At 21.9% G+C, this 25,694-nt stretch overlaps 2 protein-coding genes across 2 annotated transcripts in view; one reads left to right on the forward strand and one right to left on the reverse strand.

Annotated features, from left to right (window-relative positions):
• Positions 1-15,818, forward strand: part of Bma-unc-79 (uncharacterized protein) — a gene marked incomplete at both ends in the record, with an annotated part of 34,926 nt that extends 19,108 nt beyond the window's left edge. Inside the window, 28 exons of the mRNA XM_043077584.1 lie at positions 103-270; positions 1,017-1,262; positions 1,403-1,630; positions 2,025-2,249; positions 2,819-3,001; positions 3,348-3,471; positions 3,890-4,071; positions 4,539-4,737; positions 5,286-5,447; positions 7,132-7,176; positions 7,623-7,884; positions 8,145-8,220; positions 8,537-8,686; positions 9,191-9,268; positions 9,439-9,597; positions 9,957-10,050; positions 10,863-11,040; positions 11,445-11,547; positions 11,729-11,866; positions 12,165-12,314; positions 12,626-12,727; positions 12,964-13,083; positions 13,226-13,384; positions 13,968-14,057; positions 14,219-14,323; positions 14,723-14,938; positions 15,163-15,345; positions 15,543-15,818. Of these exons, the coding sequence (XP_042933518.1) occupies positions 103-270; positions 1,017-1,262; positions 1,403-1,630; positions 2,025-2,249; positions 2,819-3,001; positions 3,348-3,471; positions 3,890-4,071; positions 4,539-4,737; positions 5,286-5,447; positions 7,132-7,176; positions 7,623-7,884; positions 8,145-8,220; positions 8,537-8,686; positions 9,191-9,268; positions 9,439-9,597; positions 9,957-10,050; positions 10,863-11,040; positions 11,445-11,547; positions 11,729-11,866; positions 12,165-12,314; positions 12,626-12,727; positions 12,964-13,083; positions 13,226-13,384; positions 13,968-14,057; positions 14,219-14,323; positions 14,723-14,938; positions 15,163-15,345; positions 15,543-15,818 (4,401 nt within the window). The remainder of the gene's footprint in view (positions 1-102; positions 271-1,016; positions 1,263-1,402; positions 1,631-2,024; positions 2,250-2,818; positions 3,002-3,347; positions 3,472-3,889; positions 4,072-4,538; positions 4,738-5,285; positions 5,448-7,131; positions 7,177-7,622; positions 7,885-8,144; positions 8,221-8,536; positions 8,687-9,190; positions 9,269-9,438; positions 9,598-9,956; positions 10,051-10,862; positions 11,041-11,444; positions 11,548-11,728; positions 11,867-12,164; positions 12,315-12,625; positions 12,728-12,963; positions 13,084-13,225; positions 13,385-13,967; positions 14,058-14,218; positions 14,324-14,722; positions 14,939-15,162; positions 15,346-15,542) is intronic.
• Positions 15,819-20,095: 4,277 nt separating this feature from the next.
• Positions 20,096-23,239, reverse strand: Bma-bed-2 (BED zinc finger family protein; the record flags this gene model as incomplete). The annotated part of the gene is made up of 6 exons (XM_043077585.1): positions 20,096-20,252; positions 20,516-20,656; positions 21,187-21,317; positions 21,633-21,749; positions 22,070-22,243; positions 22,451-23,239. 6 exons carry the CDS (start codon positions 23,237-23,239, stop codon positions 20,096-20,098), a joined length of 1,509 nt encoding a protein of 502 aa, XP_042933519.1.
• Between the last annotated feature and the right edge of the window lie 2,455 nt (positions 23,240-25,694).

Below are 25,694 nucleotides of genomic sequence, written 5' to 3' on the forward strand. Positions count from 1 at the left end.
AACTGTCTTGAAAAAAATTTTCTTTTGATAATAAGTCAATTTTTTTTTTATAAATTATAATCAAAAAAAAATAAAAAACCATAAGAAATAGATTAATTCAAGGCTTTATCATTGATGGAGATTTCAATACCACTTCCAATTTTACTTGATGCATTTTCAAAATGTGCTTCACGAATATCACAATTAGAATTAAAACGAAATAATGAGAATGGTTTAGAGGAGGAACACATATCACTTCATGTTTCTATGGTTGATATCATCTCTCAGCAAGTAATTCTTAATTGAAATATTAAATGAAATTATTTAACATTGATAATAATAATAATAAATAATAATAATAACAGCAATAATAACAAATAATAATAATGTGATGACGATGATGGTGATGGTGATGATGATAATAATAATGATTGAATTGAAATAAAATTATTTAACACTAATAATAATAATAACAGCGATAGTAACAAATAATAATAATGTGATGACGATGATGGTGATGGTGATGATGATAATAATAATGATTGAATTGAAATAAAATTATTTAACACTGATAATAATAATAATAATAATAATAATAATAATAATAAATAATAATAACAGCGATAGTAACAAATAATAATAATGTGATGACGATGATGGTGATGGTGATGAATGATAATGATGATGATAATAATGATTGAATTGTGATAATGAATGAATTATGATAGTGTTGGAATTGTTTTTTTTTAATGCATTAAAAAAAAAAAAAATTTCAATTCAGACGAATTATTATCAAATCTTACTTAAAATACTAACATTTTTGATTATATTAAATTATTGCTTGCATTTTTTTTTTCTCTTTCTCAAATTTATTTAATACTAATACTAGCGATATTAGTATTTCTTTAATTTTCTTTTTTTTTTTTTTTTTTTTTTAAATTTTAATTTTTATTTAATAAACTTTGAAATTAAATTGAATGATTAATTTAAATCATTCAAATTTCATTCTCATTTATTTACTACATTAATTATTGCAGATATCTTTAAACGATCAATTGCATCATGAAGTAAATCTAATTTCTGAATTAATCTTTTCCACCTGTGCAATAATATTGCAAAAACCATTTGCGCATTGCAAACATAACTGTGATAATCCAGAATTAGATGAATTTCTTGATTGTTCAGCATGTCAACAATCTGTGTTTGTTTATCAAACTGTTGCTAAAATTATGGAACGATTATCACCGAAAGAGCAACTTTGTATATCAGTTAATAATGATGAGGTTTTATATATTAATATTTCATTTTCAATATAATTATTTTTTTTTTTTTTTTTTTTAAATATAATTATTTGAAGATTACATTTGAAAAAAAAAATTTCTTTCTTTCTTTTTTTCATTGCTAATATTATTTCAATTTTTAGCCAACAATTGATTGGAAAACACAAATTACCAATGCATCACCAAAACAATTACCAGTTGATAAATCTAATTCATCAATGACTGCACCATTACCAAATGATTTATCACCATTATCATCATTATCACTTATTCAAAAATCAACAACAGCACATACGGCTGAACTTCAATTTCAAACAGCTACCATTCATGAAACAAGCATCGAATTTGTTGGTTTATTACCTAGTGAAGAGGTATTTTGCTAAATTATTTTATTGCTTTTTCACTTCTCTTCTGTCATCTTTTTTGACAAAAGAGTTAAATTTTAAAAGTAATCAAACTGCTATGTTTGTGCTTTAGTAACTCACTCATTCATTACATTATTTTTGAAATAAAACAATTGATAATTGAATTATTTCTAGTCTTCTAGTTTTGCGTATTTTATCTTGTATTTATTTTATCATGTATGTATTTTTAATACTAGAATTTTGCGTAAAAAATATTTCACGTCACTTTTTTTACGTAAAAAAAATCTTTGAGCTTTTTTTTAAAAACATTAAATTATTATGATTTTGCTTGTTAAGTGATTAAATGATTATAAATAGAATTTCAATTGGTCATAAAATAATTGTTTATTATTTTTATCAGGTGGAAACAGCTGTGGCACACGCAACAACATTAACGGAAACAGACGTAGGACGTGAAACATGTCATATTGTAACGTCATCATTAGTTGATGATATTAAAGGAACATCAGTGGAAAATGCAGTGGAAAAGGAAACAACAAAATTTTGGAATACTTCAGTTGGACGTTTCCGCTTTGCGCTCTCTGATTTACCATCTCAACTTTGCCTTATTCATTCAATTTTAACGGTTAAAATTAAAATTTTAAAAGTGGAAAATGTTTAGCATAAAGATATTTTTCAAAATTAATCGATAAATACACAAAAAATTGTCATTCATTTAATTTGTTTATTTAAAATAAAAACTCTTTCATATTTTCTATAAATTAATTCATGTCATATATTTAGCTTAAATTACAGTATAAATGACAGATGATTAACAATTAATGTTAGCAAAAATGATAAGTGATAACTGATAACATTTTATATTTTTTGTTATATATTTTGTTTAGATTTTTTTTTTTTTTTGCTTAATTTGAGCAGGTTATTATGCAACTGATTACTTTTTTAATTATTTTAATTTTATTCATACTGTAATAATACAAATGATAGATGACAATAAAGTGATAATGTAAATGATAAGTGATAACGATTGGTAGCACAAATGATATAGTTTAAGGCAAATAACAATAAGGGTGATAAATGAAAATAAATAATATATAAATGGCTAATAAATGATAATATAAATAAATAATAGAATGATGCATTTTGAAATTAATTTTAAAATTTGAAATGAACAACAATTTGTTTATTTTATAGAATTTGGAAATAGAACCTGAAGCAGATGCTCATTACTATATGCTTAGAACAGTGAAATTTATATGTCTTCATTGTGAATCATTATTAAATGCTCGTCGTGAACATCGAGGTTATTTAATTTGGGCACAAGAAAATTTACTCATACCAAAGTTATGGACATTACTTCGTTCAGATCGTTCACAGGTATATAAATAATTTTTTTTAAAAAAAAAAAAAAAAAAAAAAATTAAAAAATTATTTGCCACTAAAATGCCTTTTTTTTTTCTTAAATTTATGCTTTTTTTAAATTAAATTTGCTAAATTTATTAGAATATTTTAAATTCACCTAATGAAATCAGATGAATTTATTGAAATATTTTTTTATGTGATATAGGAATGGAAAAAAAATGAAAATAGTTAGTTGAATTTGCACACACACAATAAATGTAATTATTTCATATAAAAAAATTAAATTTTTATAACTTCAATTTTTTTTTTTTAATTTTTTCATTTAAATTTTTAGTAATAATAATAAATGAATGAATTTTAGTTAGCTGAATTAGTAATTCCATTAATTATGCATTGTATAACATTACCAAGTGGTGAAGAAATGTTTTGGAAAGTTGTTAATACACAATTTATCAGTGAACAATGGGAGGAACGTTTTTCAGCTGGTAAATTAATTACAATTAAAATTTTCATAGTTAATTTTAATTCGTTCATTTTTAACGGAATAAAGGGAGAAAGAGAGGGTGAGAGAGTGAAAGAAAAAGTGAAGGAACAATCTTTATAATTGTAAAACTTATAAATATCATAATTTAATGGAATAAATCGAATTTATTGGTTACTTTCTTTTTACATTTTTAATTTTTGTTTTCTAAAAAAAATTTTTTTATCTATAAATATTTATATTAATTGTTGTGTTTTTTGATTAATTATATTTTTTTTTTCTAATTTCAAAAAAAAAAAAAAAAAAAAAAAAGAAAAGAGTTGCATTTAATGAATATTCTTTGATGCTATCAAATCTTTTTTTTTTTTATTAATATCGAATTAATAAGAAAAGATATTTTATAATAATTAATGAATTTATAGTGGAACGAACAACCGTACTTCTTCAATTAGCAAATGCTTTACCTGTGAATACAAATAAGGTAATTCAAACGAGTTTAAGTTGCTGTATTACACATTTAATTGCATCAATTGATGATCCAAATATAGCTGTTGCTCAACAAGCATTATTATCCATTCAACATATGCCTTCAGCTTCTTTAAAGGTTTCAAAAATTGCAATTAATTAATTAGCTAATTAATTAGTATTGATTAATAGAGCATTATTGATTAGAAATATAAAACTTGTTAGATATATTTGTTATCTATAAAAGGAAGAGAGAAATTTTAACAAATGCTTCTTTTAATCTTTATAATGTGAAAATTATTAATGCTTATTGTATTAATTATTATTTTTAATCCTTAAATAAATATTTTCCTCATTAATACTGATCATCTTTTTTTTTGTATTAAATCAAAAAAAAAAAAATTTTTTTTTTGCCATTCATTTGTTGTTAAATTAATAAATTCTTATTTAATCATACAGATTGCTGAATGATTTATTAATTTATTCAATTTTGAAATTGCAAATAAAAGAAAAAAACTGATAGCGAGTTTAAATTTAAAATTTTTGTGAATGCCAGTGAATTTTAATTTTAAAATTTTAACAATAATTATATATTATGTTTTATAGTTGATGTGTCTTTGTTTGGAATCACAATTTGATAGTTCAATTGTTGATCGAGCATTAATTATCACTCGAATTCAACAACTTACATCAATTGTTCCAAATGTAGAAATTCTCACCTGGGAATTTTTCATTCAACGATTTGAAGGACTTGCGATTGAGAGTCAACTTCTTGCAAAGAATGGAGAATCTAATTTTATTCATGGTTTATTTCTCATTTATTTTATTCTGGTACATTTGCGCACTTGCGCTAAATGTATTTGTTAACTCTAACTTTAAACTTAACCTTAAATTCTAAAACATTATGCTTAACTCTCTTTTTCTTTATTTATTTTTATTCATTAGTTTTTTTTTTTTTTTTTTTTTTTTTCAAGTTTTATTTAATAAGGTGATAATTCATGATTGTCATTGATATTTTCATATCATCAGATAATTTAAATAAGAATTACATCACTTTTCACTTGTCTAACTAATTAGTTTTCATTTCCAATTAATTATAAAATTAAATCATTCATAAAATTATTTATTATTTCTTCTTTCCTTTTACTAATTGTAGAATTTAGCAAATAAAATAACGCATTATTTATTCAGTAATTTTATTTTTCATTTTCAATAATACATTGTGTAGTATTTAAAATTTACAATAATTGAATTTAAAACACATAAAATATGATTAAAATTTGGGTAGAAATTAGGAAAATGATTTTTTTTTTAAAAAAAAAAAAAAAGAGTTGAAACTAAATTAAAATTTAGATCTAACTCATTCGGATCCATTGAGTGAATTATATCAACGAAAATTAACTCGTGCTCGTCAAATTATCGCGAATAGTTGTAATGCTCGATCAATTGTTCGAACTTTACAAAATAATTCAATGTGTCATCAACTTAGCACTGCAATATTTCGACCATCGTCATGTAGGTTATTTAAAATTTCACATATTATTCAAAAAATAAAAAAAAAAAAAAATTTGAAAATGATTTAATTGAAGTAAATAATTTCTTATTAATTAATTTGTAACTATTTTCTTAATTTTTTTTTTTTTTTTTTCAAAATAGTACTCAAATTTCACATGAATTAGAAATAAAAATTGTGAACAAAACAAAAAAGAAAAAAAAATTAAACTTCTAAATTTGATATTGTATTTCTGTTCCTTTTTTATCATATGATAATTTATAAATATCATATAAATTAATTACTTAGAAAATGACAAATGATCAAATGAACATTGTTCACTTAAAAAATTATAAAATTTTGAAAATTATCAAATAAATAACCATCTTTGCATCTTTGCTGTACTTATTAATAAAACTAACTCTAAGCTATCCAATACTGATTTCATTTCTTTGATTTCAATTCGATCAATTATAATATCATTTTCTTTCATCATTAATTAATCTATCGCTATCATTAATATCATTTAGAATGAATAATTAAACCTTTAAAATATGTGTAATCTATTAATTAATTGTAAATTTCATTATTTGTACAGCATTTAAATAGATTTGAAGTATATTATAAGAATTTATTTATATTCATAATGAATTTAGTTCTTAATTAATTATAATTAGCTTATAACAATAAGCTAACTTATAGTATATTATAAAAATTTAACTTATTGAAGCAGGAATCTTAAAAAAAAAATGTAGGTTAATTAGTTAATTAATTAACTAAAGGGAAAATTATTGCTGAATTGAAATATGATGAAGTGAAAAGACGTACAAGTGCGTTAATCAGTGGTAGAAAGAAGATTCGTCATTTGGTTACAATCGTTAAAATTATTTCTACCTGGAAATTATCCAAGCATCTGCAATTATTTACAAATGCTTTGGCTCGATCAACGATCAATTGTATGTACTCAACAAATATCATCAATATCATCACTATCATTATCATTATCACTATCATTATCACTATCGTTATCATTATCATATCCTTTATGCACTGTATAGTTGTGAATGTTGCACATTTATCCATCATTAATCATCCATTGCACTATTTCATCCCTAATATTAACTAACTTACCCATTGAAATTAAATTAAAATTATTGAAAAAAAATTGATTATCACAACCTTTAGTTTATTTTTTAATTAATTATTAAGCATTTAATTAATTAGTTTAATTTCTAATTTCATCCCATTCATTTTCATCTGATTATTTCCATTTTAATTATCATATTGTTGTTTTTGTATAATGTATTTTATAAGCATGAAATAATTTAGCTGAAGAAAAAAATTTATAATAATTCATTTAATATTGGCAAAAAAAAAAAGCAAAGAAAAAGAATTATAATAATTCTAATTAAATTATTTTCTATTATAATTATTAATTAATGAAATTTTTGTGATAGTTTCTAAGATAATTTAATGTTTTTAGTTAACTTAATATGATATTATTTTTTGTTTTTTTTTTTACAATTAAGCTTATCAATGAATTTAAACTTATCACTTTGTTAATCAAATGCACAATATTGTATTATCCTTTGGCATATAGAAGAAATAATTAAATTAGAATTATCCCTTTTTGCATAATTGAAAATGTTTTTTTCCCTCATATTTTGTAATAATAATTCTTATTTATATATTAAATTCTTTTTTTAGCTCAAGAAATGAAAGAAACGTTGCATAATACATCCCATAGTAGTGGTTAGTTTTATTCTATAAAAATTTATGATTTCTAAAAATTATGAACTAAAAAAAAAAAACCACAAAAAATTATTTCAAATATTAAATTTGAACTTATTTTCTAGATTTAAATCATAATTTACTTTCCAATTGCTAAATTTAAATTTGAATTTATTTTCTAAAATTTCCAATTAATTTTATCATTCTTTCCATTTTTTCCTTTTTTTTTTTTTTTTTTTTGCAATATCATCAAAATAAATAGTTCATTGTTTGTAAAATTATAATAACATTGATAGAATGAAATTAATATAATTAATTATTTGCTAATTTATTAGTAATATAAGTAAAGAAAATTATTATTCCTTTGAACATATGAGCTAATATAAATTTGAACCATAATAAAATTTCAACAAACTTTTTTTTTTTAACTTTTCAAATGACTAATTTCAAATGTAATTAATTTCCAGGTGCATTTTCACGTTTACGAGAATTTACGGATGAGGAGAGTAATATGTGTTTACTGATGAACCGAGTTGTTGATATTGATAATCCGGAACGATACATTGTTTATTTGACCGTTTCTCTATTTGTATCATTTCTTTGTAAAAATAAAGGTGGCGATGAGAAAGCAAATGCTAAAAAACAAAGTTTATTATTTCGACATTTTAATGCTCTCATTGGTTACAGTAATTCTGAGAAATGCTTCACCATACCACCAAAAATATTACGGTTTGTTCAAATATTTAAATATAAAATTTTAATTGTAATTATTACTTATATTTTTTTTTCAAATTACATATTTTAACTTAATTATTTGCTAAATTTTTTTAATTAGTTATAAAATAAGCTAAAAGTCAAAAAGATATCTTTGTAATGAATTTAAATTATTTGCAATAATTAAGTTAAAAATATGAAAAGAAAAAGAAAATACGATTTTATATTTAAGCTAAAAAAAAAAAAAAAAAAAGAAAAATGCTAAAATATTTCAGCAAATCAGCAGTATGTAATAGCTTTTTAAGTGGTTTACCAGAAATTTTGGATTGCAATTTGGTAGTGGGTAATCAGGTAAAATAATTAATTACCTAAAAATAATTAATAAAATAGTTCTTTTTATACTAAATTTAAAGTACTTTTTTAATGTATATTAGCTAAAGTTAAAAGTATCTAATTACTATTTCAATGCTATCTTATCAATAAATGATAATATATCTTTTAGCTATTTTCATATTTTATGTAAAAAATTATTTTAGTCTGTTATAGACTAAAATATTGTACTTTATAGACTAAAAGTAAGACTAAAGTATTATTTGGGATTAACTTTTTTACTCTTGTTAATTCCAAATAATTTTTACAAAATTTAATTTTAAATAATATATTACAGATTTTAATGCTTGGTGTACAACTTTTACTACATTTGCCATCGCCTCAGAAATTGGCCAGTGATCAACCATTAGTCGAATATTCACTTACATTATTGGACATTAATGCTAGGCATTTTTGGCTCAATGCAGTTATTATTATCCTTTATAAGGTTTTTTTTTTTTTTGAAATTGAAAAAAAAATTTTTTTTTCAAATATTTAAATTACCTATAATATGTTTATATAATAATGAAGTAATGATTTTTTTTTAATGTTATAGTCGTTTGAAAAAGTTGGAATCGAAGCAAAAAAAAATTTTGACCTAAATAATAAATAAAATAATAAATAATAAATATTTTTCACGTTACTCACGTGGAAAATAGAAGAAAAATATTCAAATTAGGCATCTACAGGTTTTATATGTTTGGTATAAAAATATTTGTGATTTAACTTCGTTATTCTCGAGAATATTGAATTTGATGTATTAATTTGCTTTAGTCTCTTATTTTACTTATGTAACAGACTAATTAATTAATTAATTAATTAATCATTTACTGATTATTTTAAGCTTTCAATTTAATTTGTTTTATTTTGTCTTTTTTTTAAAGCATAATTTTTCTTAATTTAATATCATTTTGATTATGATTTCATCTACTTTCTACATCGATATTTATAGTATCGATATGATGCGCCACCACTTAGCGAATATTTACAAAAACTTATTTCAATAATTATTTGCACTCTTGAAGCTGAGGTAATCAATTAATTCTGTATGCTATGCACTTTATTTTATTATTTAATTTCTGATTCATTATTTCAGTTTTTTTTTCCCAATTTTAATAGAAAACACATTTGACGGTTTCACTTCTTTTTTTTTTCCTTTTCTTCAATATTTTTCAATATAATTTTAATTTTTTTTTAAAGGTTCATATTTGTAATATGAAAGCACAACCAATAAAAATTGAAATGGATCCATTATCAAGTTCTGATGAAGAAGAATTAGAAAATGATTGTGGTACTGATAAGTTACATCGACCTGAAACACTCACTGTTCTATGTTCACAAGCTAATTCTGTTATTGATGTAAGTTATATGAGTCGGAATATTTATAAAAAAATCATAGTGGTACGAAAAAAAAAAGACTTTATGTCTTGAAATGAAAAAGAATGAATTTGAATAATTTTAATTTTGTAATTTAAAATGCAAAAGAATCTTTGAGAAAGAAATTAAAATTATTTTATTGTAAATTTTCTTATATTAAATATTATTTATTTACAAGTTATTCGATCATTAATAATTGAAATGCAAAATTTTTCCTCAAATTGCATAATATCAAAATTTTCATTTTATCATTAAATTTCCAGTTTATTTTTTAATTTTTTTTTTAAAATTATGATTAATTATATGTGTATGAATTATAATGATAGTGTCATTTATTTAAGGTAAATGAAGGAAAATTAGAAGCAATTGAAGAAGAAGGTATTGAGAATGGTAAAAAGAAACAAATGGATTGCACAAAACGTCGTTTTCGAAAAAGTTTCTTTACAATAATTTACAAATATGTGTATATTATATTGTTAATTAATTTAAAAATAATTTATCATAAATTATTTTTTTTTTTTTTTTTGATTATTAGTAAGAATTAAATAGAAATGATAAATAAATAGATGTACGTTATATTTATTGCAACAAATAACGTAAATATAAAACAAACGTGTGTCATTATTTATAGCAACAAATAATGTAATCATGGATAGACGTACGTTATATTTACGTAAATATTAAACAAACGTATATTATTATTTATAGCAACAAATAATGTAATCATGGATAGACGTACGTTATATTTACGTAAATATTAAACAAACGTATATTATTATTTATAGCAACAAATAATGTAATCATGGATAGACGTACGTTATATTTACGTAAATATTAAACAAACGTATATTATTATTTATAGCAACAAATAATGTAATCATGGATAGACGTACGTTATATTTACGTAAATATTAAACAAACGTATATTATTATTTATAGCAACAAATAATGTAATCATGGATAGACGTACGTTATATTTACGTAAATATTAAACAAACGTATATTACTATTTATAGCAACAAATAATGTAATCATGGATAGACGTACGTTATATTTACGTAAATATTAAACAAACGTATATTACTATTTATAGCAACAAATAATGTAATCATGGATAGACGTACGTTATATTTACGTAAATATTAAACAAACGTATATTATTATTTATAGCAACAAATAATGTAATCATGGATAGACGTACGTTATATTTACGTAAATATTAAACAAACGTATATTACTATTTATAGCAACAAATAATGTAATCATGGATAGACGTACGTATCGATGCGGTTACTGCAATGAATTATTAGGGAATTTTGATGAAGAAACCTTGTCACTGTGTATGATTGCTTTGGAAACATTTGTTCATCGAGAACCAGCGATGGCAGCTCCAATGCTTTTTCGTATCATTAATACTGTCACCAGGTTAAATTTAATAATTAGAAAAAAAAATGAATTTTAAAAAATTAAAAAAAAGTTTGTATATATAAATATTATATAAAAGTATTGTATAAAGTTAAGTATTCTTCTAAAATTTTCATTAGTGACATAAATATAAAAATATCGTTTAAAGTTAAATATTTTTCTGTTCTAAATTTTGCATTAATAATATAAATATAATAGTGTCATATAAAGTATATAATACTTCACATAAAAGTATGGTATAAAGTTGTGTATTATATAAAGTTAAATATTATATAAATAAAATGAAATATTATATAATGAAAAATGTTTTCCTTTTTTTTTCGAAAAAAAAAATTATTATATTAAATAAATTTACTATGAAGAATTTATGATAGAGATTTTAATAGCTATAAAATAATATTTAGATTAATTGAAAGACCATTGTATCCATGGCATGACACATTGATGTTTGTTGCTGGAAATTGTCGAAGTGTTGCAAAACAATTAATTCGTATTTTATTACATCAAGTTTGCAGTTTATCATAATTTGAAATTTTTCTTATAATTTCAAATATTTTCATTTTTTTTTTTCTCAAAAAGTTTTCTTTTTTTCTATCTAACACTTTTCATTAATAATTACATTAGATTGTATGAAAAAAATGTATAATTATTAATATAAATTAATTAATTAATTGATATAAAATTTTAGCTATCATCAAGCGGAATATTTTTGCAATTATTTGATACAAATATTGAACGAGTTAATCAATTTTGGTCTACAATATCATTTGCTTTAACTGATTTTCCTGAATTAAATCCAGTTTCTGTTATTCAATATTTGCTTGAAGTTAGTCAATTACTAAAATTTGAATTAGCAAAGTAAAATTTCATAGCAATGACTATATTATTTAAATTATATAATATGATGCGATAATAATAATAATAACAATAATAATTTATAATAATAATAAATTTATAATAATAATAAATATATTATAATAATAATAATATAATAAATAAATATATAAATAATAGTAATAAAATATTGGAATGAATAATTTGTAATAATAATTCATAATAATAATAATAAATAAATAATAGTAATAAAATATTGGAATGAATAAAATTAAAGAAAACTATTTCAGGATATTCTGGAAGACTGGCCTAATCGATTGTCTCGAATTTTGTTTAATTTGTCAACGTACGTAGAGTACGTATCGCCTGATGCGTATTTCTCGCATTGGAGTATCGTTACTAACTTACTCGACTCATTCTTTCGTCAATATCTCTCGAAAGTAAGTATTTTAATTTTCTTACACAAAAATTCTAATTTTTCTTATTTTACTTTAACCCACTTTTATTCTATTTTAATACTTTGTTTTACATTCATTTCTTTTGATGTTTTGATGTAAAAGAAAAAATAGTTGAAATTTTTGGTCAATTTTAATCATTTTAGTTTAAGCTTTTTATAGTAATTAACAGTAATTACTGTAAACATTCATACAATTAGACGACTGTCAGTTATTTAATTTCTCTTATAAATACTTTTAAAAATTTTTGTTTTTTAAATTAGTTTAAAAGTCTATTTTAAACATTGAATTTGCAGATTCAAGCACAAACTGATAGGAATCCAATTCGTACTGAATTAAAAAATTGTATCGGTGTAATGGTAGCTATTTTACGTGTGCATAACTTTTCTACATTTAAGGTTTGATTTTTTTTTTCACTTTTTTTTTTATTTTAGTAATACTGGAAGAATGCTTTTTTTTTTCGATTAATTAATTAAGAAAATTAGAAAAGAATTTTTTCGATTAATTAATTAGGAAAATTAGAAAAGAATTTTTTTCGATTAATTAATTAAGAAAATTGAAAAGAAATATTTACATAACTTGAAAAGGTCCATTAAATTCATAATTTAAATTATTAGCTGAATAATTATTACAGAATTCAATATCGCTAGTAGAAGGATTCTCGAAATGGCTTACAGAAGTATTACATGAATGTAAAGTTGATTTATTAGATCTTTTAGCTGTTTGTACGGCATGTAATCGTGCTTTATTAAGGGTAAAATTTGCATAATTTTTTTTTCTTCTCAAATTATTCATTTAAATTTTTTTTTAATTTCATTTTTTTTTTTCAATTAATTAATTAATTTAGTAGTAACAGTACTATCATTGAATGTTAACTTATTCAAATGTTTTTTCAGGATCGTGATAAGCAATTCTTAACAAAAGCAATTGTCTCAGAGCTTGTGCAAGCATTAAAATTTAAATGTGATATGAATGAGCATAATTATATGATTGTATTAAATTTAATATTGCAAGATGCTGGTGAAGATGTTCCAGAGGAAATTATTGATGATCAGGTAAAAATTATAATTATGAATTATAATATTCTAATGTTTATTCAATTATTTAATTATTCTATTACTATATTATTATTATTTAATTATTATTATTACTAATTATTATTTATTATTATTATTATTACCGTGTTATTATTATTTATCTAATTTTACCAATTATTAATTATTACTGCTTAATGTTTTTATTTAATATTTAATTTTTATATAATTGTAATATCTATTATCTGTTTGTAAATATTATACATGCATATTTTTTTTAAAAAAGAATTTTTTTTTTTCAGATATCTTCAAGTAAAATGTTTAGTAGATTATAAAATAATTTTTTTTTATTTTCGCTATCTAGTTTTTGCTTTTTTATTCATTTCTTTATTCACAGTTATCCATTTTTTATTCTCCCATATTCTATTATTAATTATTTAATTAAAATCTTTCATTTTTTAAAGTTACTACTATTTGTCACAGTCTAGATTTAGCTTTTTAAAGATTAATAAATCATATCTTGATAGATGAAATTTTTTGTGACAATTAATTTTAATCTGAATAAATTATTTGTTATTCTTATTAATCAAAAACAAATTTTCAGTATAATACAGCAGCTTGTGATGCTGTTCGACCATATATCTTTGATTTTATTGATTTTATATCAGATTTACATGTATTAACTGAAATTAAGGTAAATATTTTATATACATTTTAAATAAAATTTTTATATTATTTGTTAGTATTTTCCATAAAATAGTTTCTTTTTTTAAAATTTTGATTTTTTTCATTGGTTTTTTTTTTTTTTTGACTAGAATCCTTTTAAATCAATTTAAATTTTAAATTGTGTTCTAGAGAATTACCAATTCTGATAGTACTGGTGGTGATATCAAATCATCCGTAGCACAAATTGTTGGCGTTGAAATGAGTCGATCAGGTGTACGTGATTCTCGAACTGTGGTAAATACTATTATCATTTGTTAGAAACATTGATAAGATTACAAAAGAATTATCATTTGAATATTTCTTTATAAAAACATGATATGATAAACTAATTTAAAAAATATTTGTAAAAATTTTCCAAATCTTTATCTTTTTTTTTTTTAATCTACTTTTCTTGACTTATTTCAGATCTATTCTTTTTTTTTTTTTTCATTCTTAGTACTTTAATGAAATATTTCACTTAAATTCTTTTATTGAAATTCCATGATCGAAATAATTTATAAAATAAAAATTTTAATGATAAAGAAAGAAAAAATAAATAATTTTAATATTAATTATTAACAGTAATATATTAATTAATTAATTGTTGATCACATTTATAAAATATATCATTGAAAGAGGAAATATATGTTGTAGAATCGTTATTTGCCATGGTTAGTATCACCGCCATCTGTGACGCAATCTACGCCAAATGCATTTGCTGACGCTGTAACAAACGTACGTTTACTTTCATGGCTGTTAGTTGGAGCACTTCAAGCTAATCAACCATGTTTACCGATACCAATTAGTTGCTCACAATATATGGCTGATTATATACATTTTGTACTTGCTGGTTTTGCTGATCAATCAAAGGTTTTTTTTTTTTTTTTTTGTTTGTGTTTTCTTCTATTTTTTTAACATTAAATTTTATTTACTTTAAAATTAGAAAAAAAAAAGGGCCAATAATTTTGATCTTTAATCTAGGTATATTTATTGAATTTTTATTAATTTGTATTAAAATCATAATTTAAATTTTGTTTTATTATTTTAAATTATTTCAATGAAAAAAAATGTTTTTTTTTTAAATTAAAATTTAGGAATCAGTTGTTCATATGTCAGCACTTTTCCATGCTTTTCATTTATGTCAACTATGGACTGTTTATTGTGAACGAGCTGCACTAACATCAGATGAGCCACAAGTTTCTTCATTAGCTAATATTTTGGACTTTTGGGCTCGAGTAACACCAGCTATTCTACAGCTTTTATCACATTCCAAAGTTGTATGTTCATTTAAATTAATTTAAGATAAGCATAGCATACACAAAACTATTATATTTCAAATATTAAATGTTAAAAAAAAAAAGAAAAAATGCTCGAAATGATAATGTCAACTAGATAATACATTTTCTTATCATAAATATTTGGAATGAGAATAATTAATTAACCTTTGACTTATTTAATAATTAAATAATTTCAGTTAGCAGATATGGTTAATTTACATTTTCTAAATACAATGCAAGCATTGCGACAGTGTAGCTCAGCTGTACTTGGTCAATTAGGCGCTATGTGGCAACCAATTCTAACCGCTTATCATGCTCAAATTCCCAGTAAATTACGATTAAAATTAGATTGCTGTGAAAATGAACCATCGTTAAACTTTGAATCATTACAACAATGGCTTAAAGGTGTACGTTATAAAATTTCACAAATTGAATTACAAACATCCGCGGCATCACCATTCTATAATGTTTAAATATATAAATAATATTATTTTTTATTTATTTATCTATCAAATTTTCTTTTTCATCTTTCATTTTCGAAATATTCCCTATTGAAAAGAATAATAAATATATTTGAAAAAAAAAAAAAAGAAAAGAAATGAATTATGCAACACCTTACTTTATTATGTATATTTTAAATATTTCCGGAATGTTTCTAAACTAAACATAATTTGATTAATTTTAATATGAAAAATGAAAAATAAATACCTACAATAATAGGATGTATTTTGTAAGTGATAATAATAGTATGAAACTTTGGTTTTTTTTAAAAGTTCAAAAGAAAATGTAAGATATTTATAAAAATTGAAATGAATTGATTTTTCTAAATGATATCTTTCAACAATGATTGTTTTAACAAAATTTGATTTTTTCTTGATCATTCATAATTATATTCGCTATTATTTACTACTATAAATGGCAAATATTTAGATAAATATATATATACATTTTCAAATAAATTAGATATTTGTCACATCATTGCAATAAAATGTTATCATATCAGATAATTTATCAATCTTATCCGATAAAAATTTATCAGGTTTTTTCCTCTTCTATTCATATAAATTTAGAAGCTGTCTTTTGAAATGAGATAATATCATTATAAAATCATCGCTTCAATTAAAATTTGCCATTGATAAAAAAAATTTTAAACAATCATTACCATATTAATCCATTCATCATTTATTTCCTTTCAAATTTCATTAAATAATACAAATTCAATTTAAAAAAAAAATTTGCATAAATAACAGCAATGTATGATAAAGCTCGAAATGAAAACACAAATTAGATATCATTGAGAAAAAAAAAAATAATAAAATAAAATAAAAATTTAAACAAATGAGGAGAATATGAGAATTGTAAACTTCCAACTCATATTGGGCATTCAAATTCAAATGAATTTAATAAAATGGAAAGATAAGCTGTCAATTTTTTTTTTTTTGTCTTTGATGCTAATTAATAAATTGCAGCTAATTATTTTAATTACTAAGAAAATAATCTTTTTTAGATAATAAATTCTTTCCTTCCTTTTTTTTTTTCCATTTTGATTAAAATTATTGTATGCTAAAATAATTTTTTTTTTTTCACTTTTATCAAAAATTTACAAAAAAAAAAAAAAAAAAACTACTTTGAGAATAAAAACTATTTTTCCCCTCTTTTAAATTTAATTCATAAAACTAAATTTTAGAGATCTAAAATAAGTAAGAATTAATGATAAAATGATACCAAAATTAATTATGAATAATGAAAGAAGTAAGTATAGAATGAAAGAAACAAAAACAAAACAAAAAACAAAAAAAAAAAAAAAAAAAAGGAAAAACTACACTTTAGGCACTTTTTTTCTTCAAAAACCCGTGCCAAAAAAATAAAGTTTTTTCTTTTTTTTTTAAAAAAATTTTTCAATTCAATTCCATCTTATTAATAATTAAAAGATTTTTTCCATAGCACAATAAATATTTAAAAAAAAAAAAAAAAAAAAAAAAGAAAAATGATTAGACATCAGTAAAGATTTTTAAATGAAAAATTAAATTGGCTTTAATAAAAATTAAATAATATAAATTGCAAAAAAAAAAAAAAAAGTATTCGTAAAATATTTTTAAAGAAAATTATTGATCTTTGATAAAATTATAAAAATAATTGTCAATAATTTTTTAATGAATGCTACCTCGAAATAATATGTTCAATGATTTTTTTTTCATATGAAATAAAAAGTAAAATTAGGGAAGGAATAATAACAATAAATATTTGCAAAAAAAAAAAATATCCAAAAAAAAAAGAAAAGACAAAAACTGGCAAAGATTAATGTAATGTAATAAACATTTCATTTTCTGTTTATTATTACATTTATAAACATTTTCTCTTCATTTTTTTCCTCTATAATTTCTAATTTTTAATTTTAAATAATTTCAACAATTCCAATAAATATACAAATTGCTAGTTTTAGATAACATTTTATCATTGCAATGTATTTGTTTTTTTTTAGGAAATAAAAATAAAAAATAATAGCAATTTATTAAGATGAAAGATGGAATTGAATTGAAATGTGAAATTGATAAGAATTAATCAATACAATGAATAAAATTAAACGTATATCACGTGAGATCAAGAAAGCAAGAAACAAAAATAGAACCTGTTATCAATGCAAATATAAAGTAAATGAATCGCGCGCATTTTAAAATACACCGCCTAACAATCCAAATTTGATCATTACATATGTCACCGAATAATTTGATAGAAAGAAATGAATTGATTAATTAATTAATTAATTAATTAAAAATTTATTCATTCCACTTACAAGAAATGAATTCTAATTTTGTAATTGAAAATTGAAAATAAAAATATATATGTATAGCAATTATTTGGAGTTATTTCATTTCTGCTCAGAAATTTACAACCAAAATTATTCATTTCTTTTTTTTTTTTTAAAATCGCCTAAAAAAAAATAAAAATAAAATAATTTATCCATAATGCAAAACTCTTTTCATTCTTCTCTACAAATTTATAATAATTATTGAGAGTCAATGATTATCAAGAAAACAAATAAATAAGTAAATATATCGATTAATACATCGCTAAGAATGATATTAGTTTTAAAATTGTCGGTGACATTAAACAATCCAATTCATACTATCACATAATTCAGTACTGATAAATTTGAATGTGACAGATTGTCAAATCAGTAAATATTAAATGAAATGAAAATAAATTTTAAAAATGAATACATTATATTAAAACTTTTGCCTGAAACACATCAAACAATAATAATTTACAATATGATACAAATTTTAAATTATCATAATCTGATGCTATAAATTTCTATCAGAATTATTAGTAAAAAAAAAAATTCAAAAATATTTGTAAATTTGTAAATGTCGGATATATTTTAATTAAGAAACTATTATTATGAGACAATTTGATTGATAATCATTCAAGCTATAAACTCAAAAATTTTTTCATTTTTTTATCATTTGCAAAATTCTGGTATTTTTTTTTTCAATCTTTCAAATCATCGAAATTTTATAATTTTAGATAAATATTAAAAGTTAAACAATGTCAGAATTACATTAAATTTTATTATTGAGAAAAAAATTTGCTTAGAATTGGAAGGAAAAATATGTAAGAAAGGAAGTTACTTTCATTTAAATTTTTTACAAAAAACAATATTTTATAATAATAATTAAAAGATTTTATCCATAGCACAATAAATATTAGAATATTATTTCATTGGTTTGCTACAATTTTCTCTCTTAATTTACAGCAAATTTTTCACAAATGTTAAAATTAAAATATAAGTTGACAGTGTGACTAATAAAATTTATTTAAATATCACTAATAAAATTTAAATATCACTAGTTAAAGGAGCTAAAAGAAAATATTAACTTGTAGAATTTAAAAATATTTTTTTCTTTTAAAAAAAAAAAAAAAGTTATGCAACATTACTTGTTGCTTCAATACATTTCAATCTGCTTAAAAAAGAACCTTCTAAATTGAAAAGTTTTTTTTTTTCTTTTTGAAACAAAAATCAATAAAGTTTAAATTAATTGTTCAATTAATTTACTCATTTAGTTATGGCTGTATTTGTTGAAATTTAAATAAAAATTTGTTGAATTTAAACAAAAATATCAAAATGGATAAGAAAAGTTTTGCCCGTTGGATTTGTCCGTAATTATCTTCTACCGGTTATAAATTAGCACTAATTTTTTTATAATTTTACAAAATTTATAAAAAAAAAACCTACAAAAAATTACCACTATTATTTTATTTGAAATTCACAGAATTTTATAGAAATCCATGCTAAAAGCATTCCATTTTAATTGAGGTGTGCTTTTTCAGTTTTTATATTGCGGAAATGTTTACATTCCAACATTTTCATCCCTTAGAGTATCTATCTATCTATGAGGAAGTTTATAAGCTCAAAATTTTAATTCACTTTTTTAATGTAACATTCCATCATATCTTTTTTTAATTACCAAAAATGAAGTTGTAAAATAAACTGTAAAGATGTGGTAGTAATGCTAAAAATTTTGAACATTTACGAATTCATAGCAATTCCGACATTTACAACTTTACAAAAAAACAATTACTGTTAATAGTAATAATAATAATGATAATAATAATTATTATAAAAAATAAATAAATAATAGTAATGAATGAATGGATTTAAAATAATACAAATATTATTATTATTTTTATTAGAGTGCTGGAAGCGCCTAATTAATATCTTTATGAGATCGGTAATATAGGGGAAAGCTTACTGTGTTAGAATTTTCTGACATTTCCCACGAATTGCCCATAGGAATTGTGCTCTATCCGTTTTTTTCCAACATTCCTTATCAAGCTCAGTTCCATTAGTTTGCACTACAATTTGCACTTCATCGTCCATTTCAGTCATACATACTTTTACACCTCTGAAAAATATACCCTTGTTTATTACTTATAATTTTATTATTATTATTTCAACAATATAGTAAATAATTTACCTACAATCACTTAAAATTCATTAATGAATTAATACTGAAATAATAATGAATAATATAATTAGTGTTATTACAAAGGAAAATCTTTTATATTATTTAATTCTAATTTTCAACCAAATACAGACTTATTAATTTAAAAAATAATAAAATTTAAACTGATATTATCGGATAATAAATAAATATATATATATTACTTTAATCCATTAGCAGCGGTACGATTTGACTCAAAAGTTAGTTGCGGTTGATTATTACGACAGTGAAATGATAAGGTACAGTCAAGATCAGTAGCTGTTCGCATAAATATTGCCATCGAATCAGGATCAAATATTGAAAATCTTAAAATTTATTACATTTTGAATCTTTTATAATCAAATATTCAAATATTGATCTTTAACAAAAAAAAAAAAATAAGAATAAGAAATTACCATTACATTTAGTTTATAGAATTATCAAAGATTTAAAAAATAACTATGAATAATGAAAATAATAATAAATATGTACTCTTATTTACTCATAAGTATTACTCTTAAAATTTCTCTCCTAGCTACTGTTTCATATTATAAACTTATTGTAATTTAATTCGAATGATATCTTAGTGAAAATGAAATACTAGCACTAATTTAACTTAATAAAATTTTTCAAAAATGAAGTTTAAAAAAAAAAAAAGAATTATTTAAGCTTTAAATTTAAATATAACCTCCATTCATTAATATTTATCATATTTTATACTTAAAATAAGTAAATGCAAAGAATAAACATTGCAAAGTTTGATAAAAACTATTAAAATTAAAATATAAAGAATTATATTAGCAGTTAAATAATAGTAATTAGTATGCAAAATAATAATAATAATAAAAAAACATACGAATCTAAAATATGTGCTAACGATGTGCTCAGAGATGCAATAGACTGATCAGTAGCATTTAAATGATTTTGAATTGATGTTAGCAAAGAGTTTGAAGCATTTAGTGCTGCTAAAGCATTACCATTACTATTCTAAAATTCAACTTTCATAAATCATTGTCATTTTTATGTATAATCTTTGTAAAATTTAGGAATATCCTATGTCTAAAATTTTTTTAACAAATTCATTTCCACAAAAATTAATGAAATAAGGAAGTTTTTTAAAAATAAGGAAGAATAAATTTGATGATTAAATTGTTAAATTTAATTAAACTTATCAATTCAATTAAATCTTATCACTGTTAAACATTTTTATCAAAAATTTACTTAAAATATTTTGAAACAGACAATTATTAGCATTATATTTATAAATTAATTATTTGTTTATAATAAATAAAAAATATTTACCTCTTCTAACTTTCCATTAAATGATAAACGACGATGATCAGTGTTACCGGTATAACCAGCAGTGATATTGATTATTTCAGATGTATGTGGAATAGATGATAAGAAGTTACGTGATTTCTACAATTGTATAAATAAAAAATTAAGGATGCATCATATTCAATTTTATACTTTAAATTTTAGCAAAATATTAATCATTAATTAAATTGGCTGATAAGTTTTTTTTTTTTTTTTCTTTTATAAATTTTAAAAATAAATTTTATAAATAAATTCAATAAATTTTAATGTAAATTTCAAATTCAAATAAATTTTACAGAAATTTATTGTGAAATTTAACTTACAAAAAAAAAAAAAAAGGAAGAGAAAGTATTACTTAGAGAAATGATAATAAAGATAAGAGATGGATGTAAAATTAATGAAAATAAAAATTAAAAATATACCTCTTCAGTGTTCTGATCTAATTGTGCAAATGTTGTAAATGCTGTATTCAAGCTATTGCCATTATAAATACAATCATTAATTGCATTATGATTAATATTTTTTAAATTTGCTGTATAGCCATTTGAAATTAATGGTGATAAACGATTACGTTTGTTATATGGTTGAGTTGATGACTAAAAATTTACAAATTTATAATATTTAAAAAGAATAAACAAATAAAATATAAAAATTAATCATTTAATAAAAAAGAAAGCAAAATAAAAAATAATTTTCTGTAAGTTAAAATAATGCTAAAAAAAAAAAAAAAAAAAAAAAAACTTTTTTTTTTGCTAAAAAAAAAAAACTTTTTTTTTTGCTAAAAAAAAAAGTAATTTTCTAACCCAACGAAATGATTCAATTGATGATGTTGTTGTTTCATCCAACTGTCCAATTAATTCATTATTTATCAATTGTGTTTGTTGTGTTTTATCACACAATATACCCACTCGTTGCTCAAGCCAATTTTGTGTTGTAATAATTCTACTACGATCTAATTCATCCATTGTTTGCATTTCAATTCCATTTAATTTATCATAATCTCGACCAATCTGTTGTTGCTGTTGTTGTTCTCGTTCTCGTTCTCGTTCTCGATCTTTTGAATGTATTGCTCGTAAATGTCCCCACATTGTTTTTGTTGAGCTATCTTTACGTTTTAAAATTTTTCCACAATGTATACAACGTACATTACCATCAGATAAACGCATAAAATGTCGCCAAACATTTGATGGTTTAAATTTTTGTGATTTTTGTTTCTTTATTCCATTATCACCAGTACTAGTACCAGTAGCATTAGCATTAGCACTAGTACAATTATCATTATTATCATAATGATAATTTTCTGGATTTATTATAGCTGATGATGTTAATCGTGCTAACATTTCCATTGAATATTCACCAATATTATTTAAATTTAATAAATTATTTCCATCATTAATTTCTTTCGTCTCATTAACTGCCATCATAGGTAGAATGGTTGAAATTTTTTCATCTGTTGATAAATTATTGTTGTGATTTACAATCATTTTATCATTACTATTATCATTGCTAGTATTCGTTCCTGAATTTATACAATCATCCGATCGAAAAATATCCAAATTGGCATGAAAAGTTTCGTTATGATTCTCTACCATTCGTTTTATTTCTGAAAAAAAAAAAAAAAAAAAAAAAATTGTTTTTTTTTCACTTAAGAAAACAAATAAACAAAATTTCATTTTGAACATGATATACGTACTAATAAATAATAAATATGCTAAAAATATTCATTCATAATATTTATAGAAGCAAAAAAAAAAATAATATAATCAAAAAAAGAAAAATTTAATTAAATGAAAAATTTTAAACGAATAGAAATTAGTTGCTTAGAAAAATTCATAGGTATGTATGATTGTAATAAAATAATTATATACTTTAATAATACGAAAGTTTTTCAATTATTGAATAAACATACTTTAACTTATAGATGGATTAATTAGCCGAGCGGATTAATCCTAAAAATCTCAATTTATGTGTAGGTATATGGAGGGATGGAGGGTAATGATTTATGGTGATGATATGAATGAGAGAGGAAGGTGGAGTGACCCTAAGTATGAAATGACCTTAAGTATGGAATGGTCTAAATAGGATGACCTTAAGTATGGAATGGTCTGAATAGGATGACCCTAAGTGTGGAATGGCCTAAATGGGACAACCCTAGGTATGAAATGGTCTAAATAGGATGACCCTAAGTGTGGAATGGCCTAAATGGGACAACCCTAGGTATGAAATGGTCTAAATAGGATGACCCTAAGTGTGGAATGGCCTAAATGGGACAACCCTAGATATGAAAATGTGGAATGGCCTAAATGGGACAACCCTAGGTATGAAATGGTCTAAATAGGATGACCCTAAGTGTGGAATGGTCTAAATAGGATGATCCTAAGTGTGGAATGGTCTAAATAGGATGACCCTAAGTATGGGATTGTCTCAATAAGGAATACCGCTCCTCCCCAATAATTGAAAGAAATGGAAAGGTTACTTAGAGAAAGTAATTTTTGCTTTCATCAAAGGGAATTACTCCTAACGGTATGCTTTATACATTTCATCACGTTGCATTACGTCATATCATATCAGGCAGGTAATAATAAACTAAAAAATCTTTGAAAAATTTACTTTTTATTTTAATCAATTTGTTATTGTGTTGTGACATATGACGTGAAAGCATATGACGGAATGTGTAAAGTTTACTATTAGTAATCATTTGATCATATAAATTTCAAAAAAAAAAAAAAAAAAATGATAATTCCATCAAACAAAAAATAAAAAAGTAAAAAAAAAAAAAATGAAGAATTTCAATTTTACATTAACCATTTAAAAGCTTTTTAGTATCGATCATATTTCATTGTATAATTTTGAGACGATCAAAAGATTTTTTTTTAGAGTTTAACTAAAAATTATGCACTGAGATTTATGTGAAATTTTTTGATAGCAAAAAAATGTAATTTTTGGTTTAAAGTTTAATTTTCTTTTTCCTCTCTTTCAAAAAAAAAAATTAGCTTAAATTTTAATACTTTGCAATGTTAGGGAGATACTTTAAGAGAGATGAGAAGAAGAGATAATTAAGGAAGAAGTCATATTCACACTCAAAAAAATGGACAAAAAGCAATAATAATGTTCAAAGAATTTTGAAGTGAAAAAAATAAACAAATAAATTTTAAGATAATAATTTATGTTTGATATGAAAAAAAGAAGTGTTCGAGGATGAACAGAGAGAGAAATTTTTGATTAGCATTGAAAAATTAATGTTACGGTATTAGCGGAGAAAAATGGATTTCAAATTTAGCTCATCCCTCTCTCTCTCTCTCTCTCTCCCTCTCCCTCTCTCTCTCTCTAATATTTAATCTCTAAAAATCATTGACCTTTTAGCCATTTACTATAATTGGATGTCAGACGAGTCATTATAATATATCTTAAATTGTCTTTCCAGTAATAATTTCACTTATTGTGATATAATTTCATTCAAAATGTCATCTCTAAATGCAACAATGACCTATGTATAATAAGGATTGGGAGAGAGAGAGAGAGAGAGAGAGAGAAGGGGAGGAGAGGAAGAGAAGAGAGAAAAATCTTTGATCTGTAATTGAGTAAACTATCAATGGATGAAAAAAATTAAGAATGAAATAAAGTGATAAAAATATGATATTTATAAATAACTATATCAATCAGATCTGATTAAGAAAATAGTTCGAAAAAAAAGAAACATTTAATTCAATCTTTTAATCTTGAAAATTTGATAAAAGAAAAGTTCAATTTTAATAGGTAGCAATTGTTGAAAAATGATAAATAACATAGATGAAATAAGTTCAGAAATAAAGAAAAAAAAAAAAAAAAAAATAAAAAATGGAAAAAAAAAAAAAAAAATTAAATATCACAGTAATAAAATTATAATGATAATTGATTATTGATTGATTGGTGCGGAGATTTTCAAAAAAATTTTCCAATTTCTTTTTTCATTTTTTGTTTTTTTTAGCTTAAGTATATAGCAAATAATTATATTTTCAACTATAAACCGTTTAATAAAATGATTAATGTTAGCAAAAAAAAAAAAAA

Source organism: Brugia malayi, assembly GCF_000002995.4.
Source record: "Brugia malayi strain FR3 genome assembly, contig: Bm_v4_Chr1_scaffold_001, whole genome shotgun sequence".
Lineage (NCBI taxonomy): Eukaryota > Metazoa > Nematoda > Chromadorea > Rhabditida > Onchocercidae > Brugia > Brugia malayi.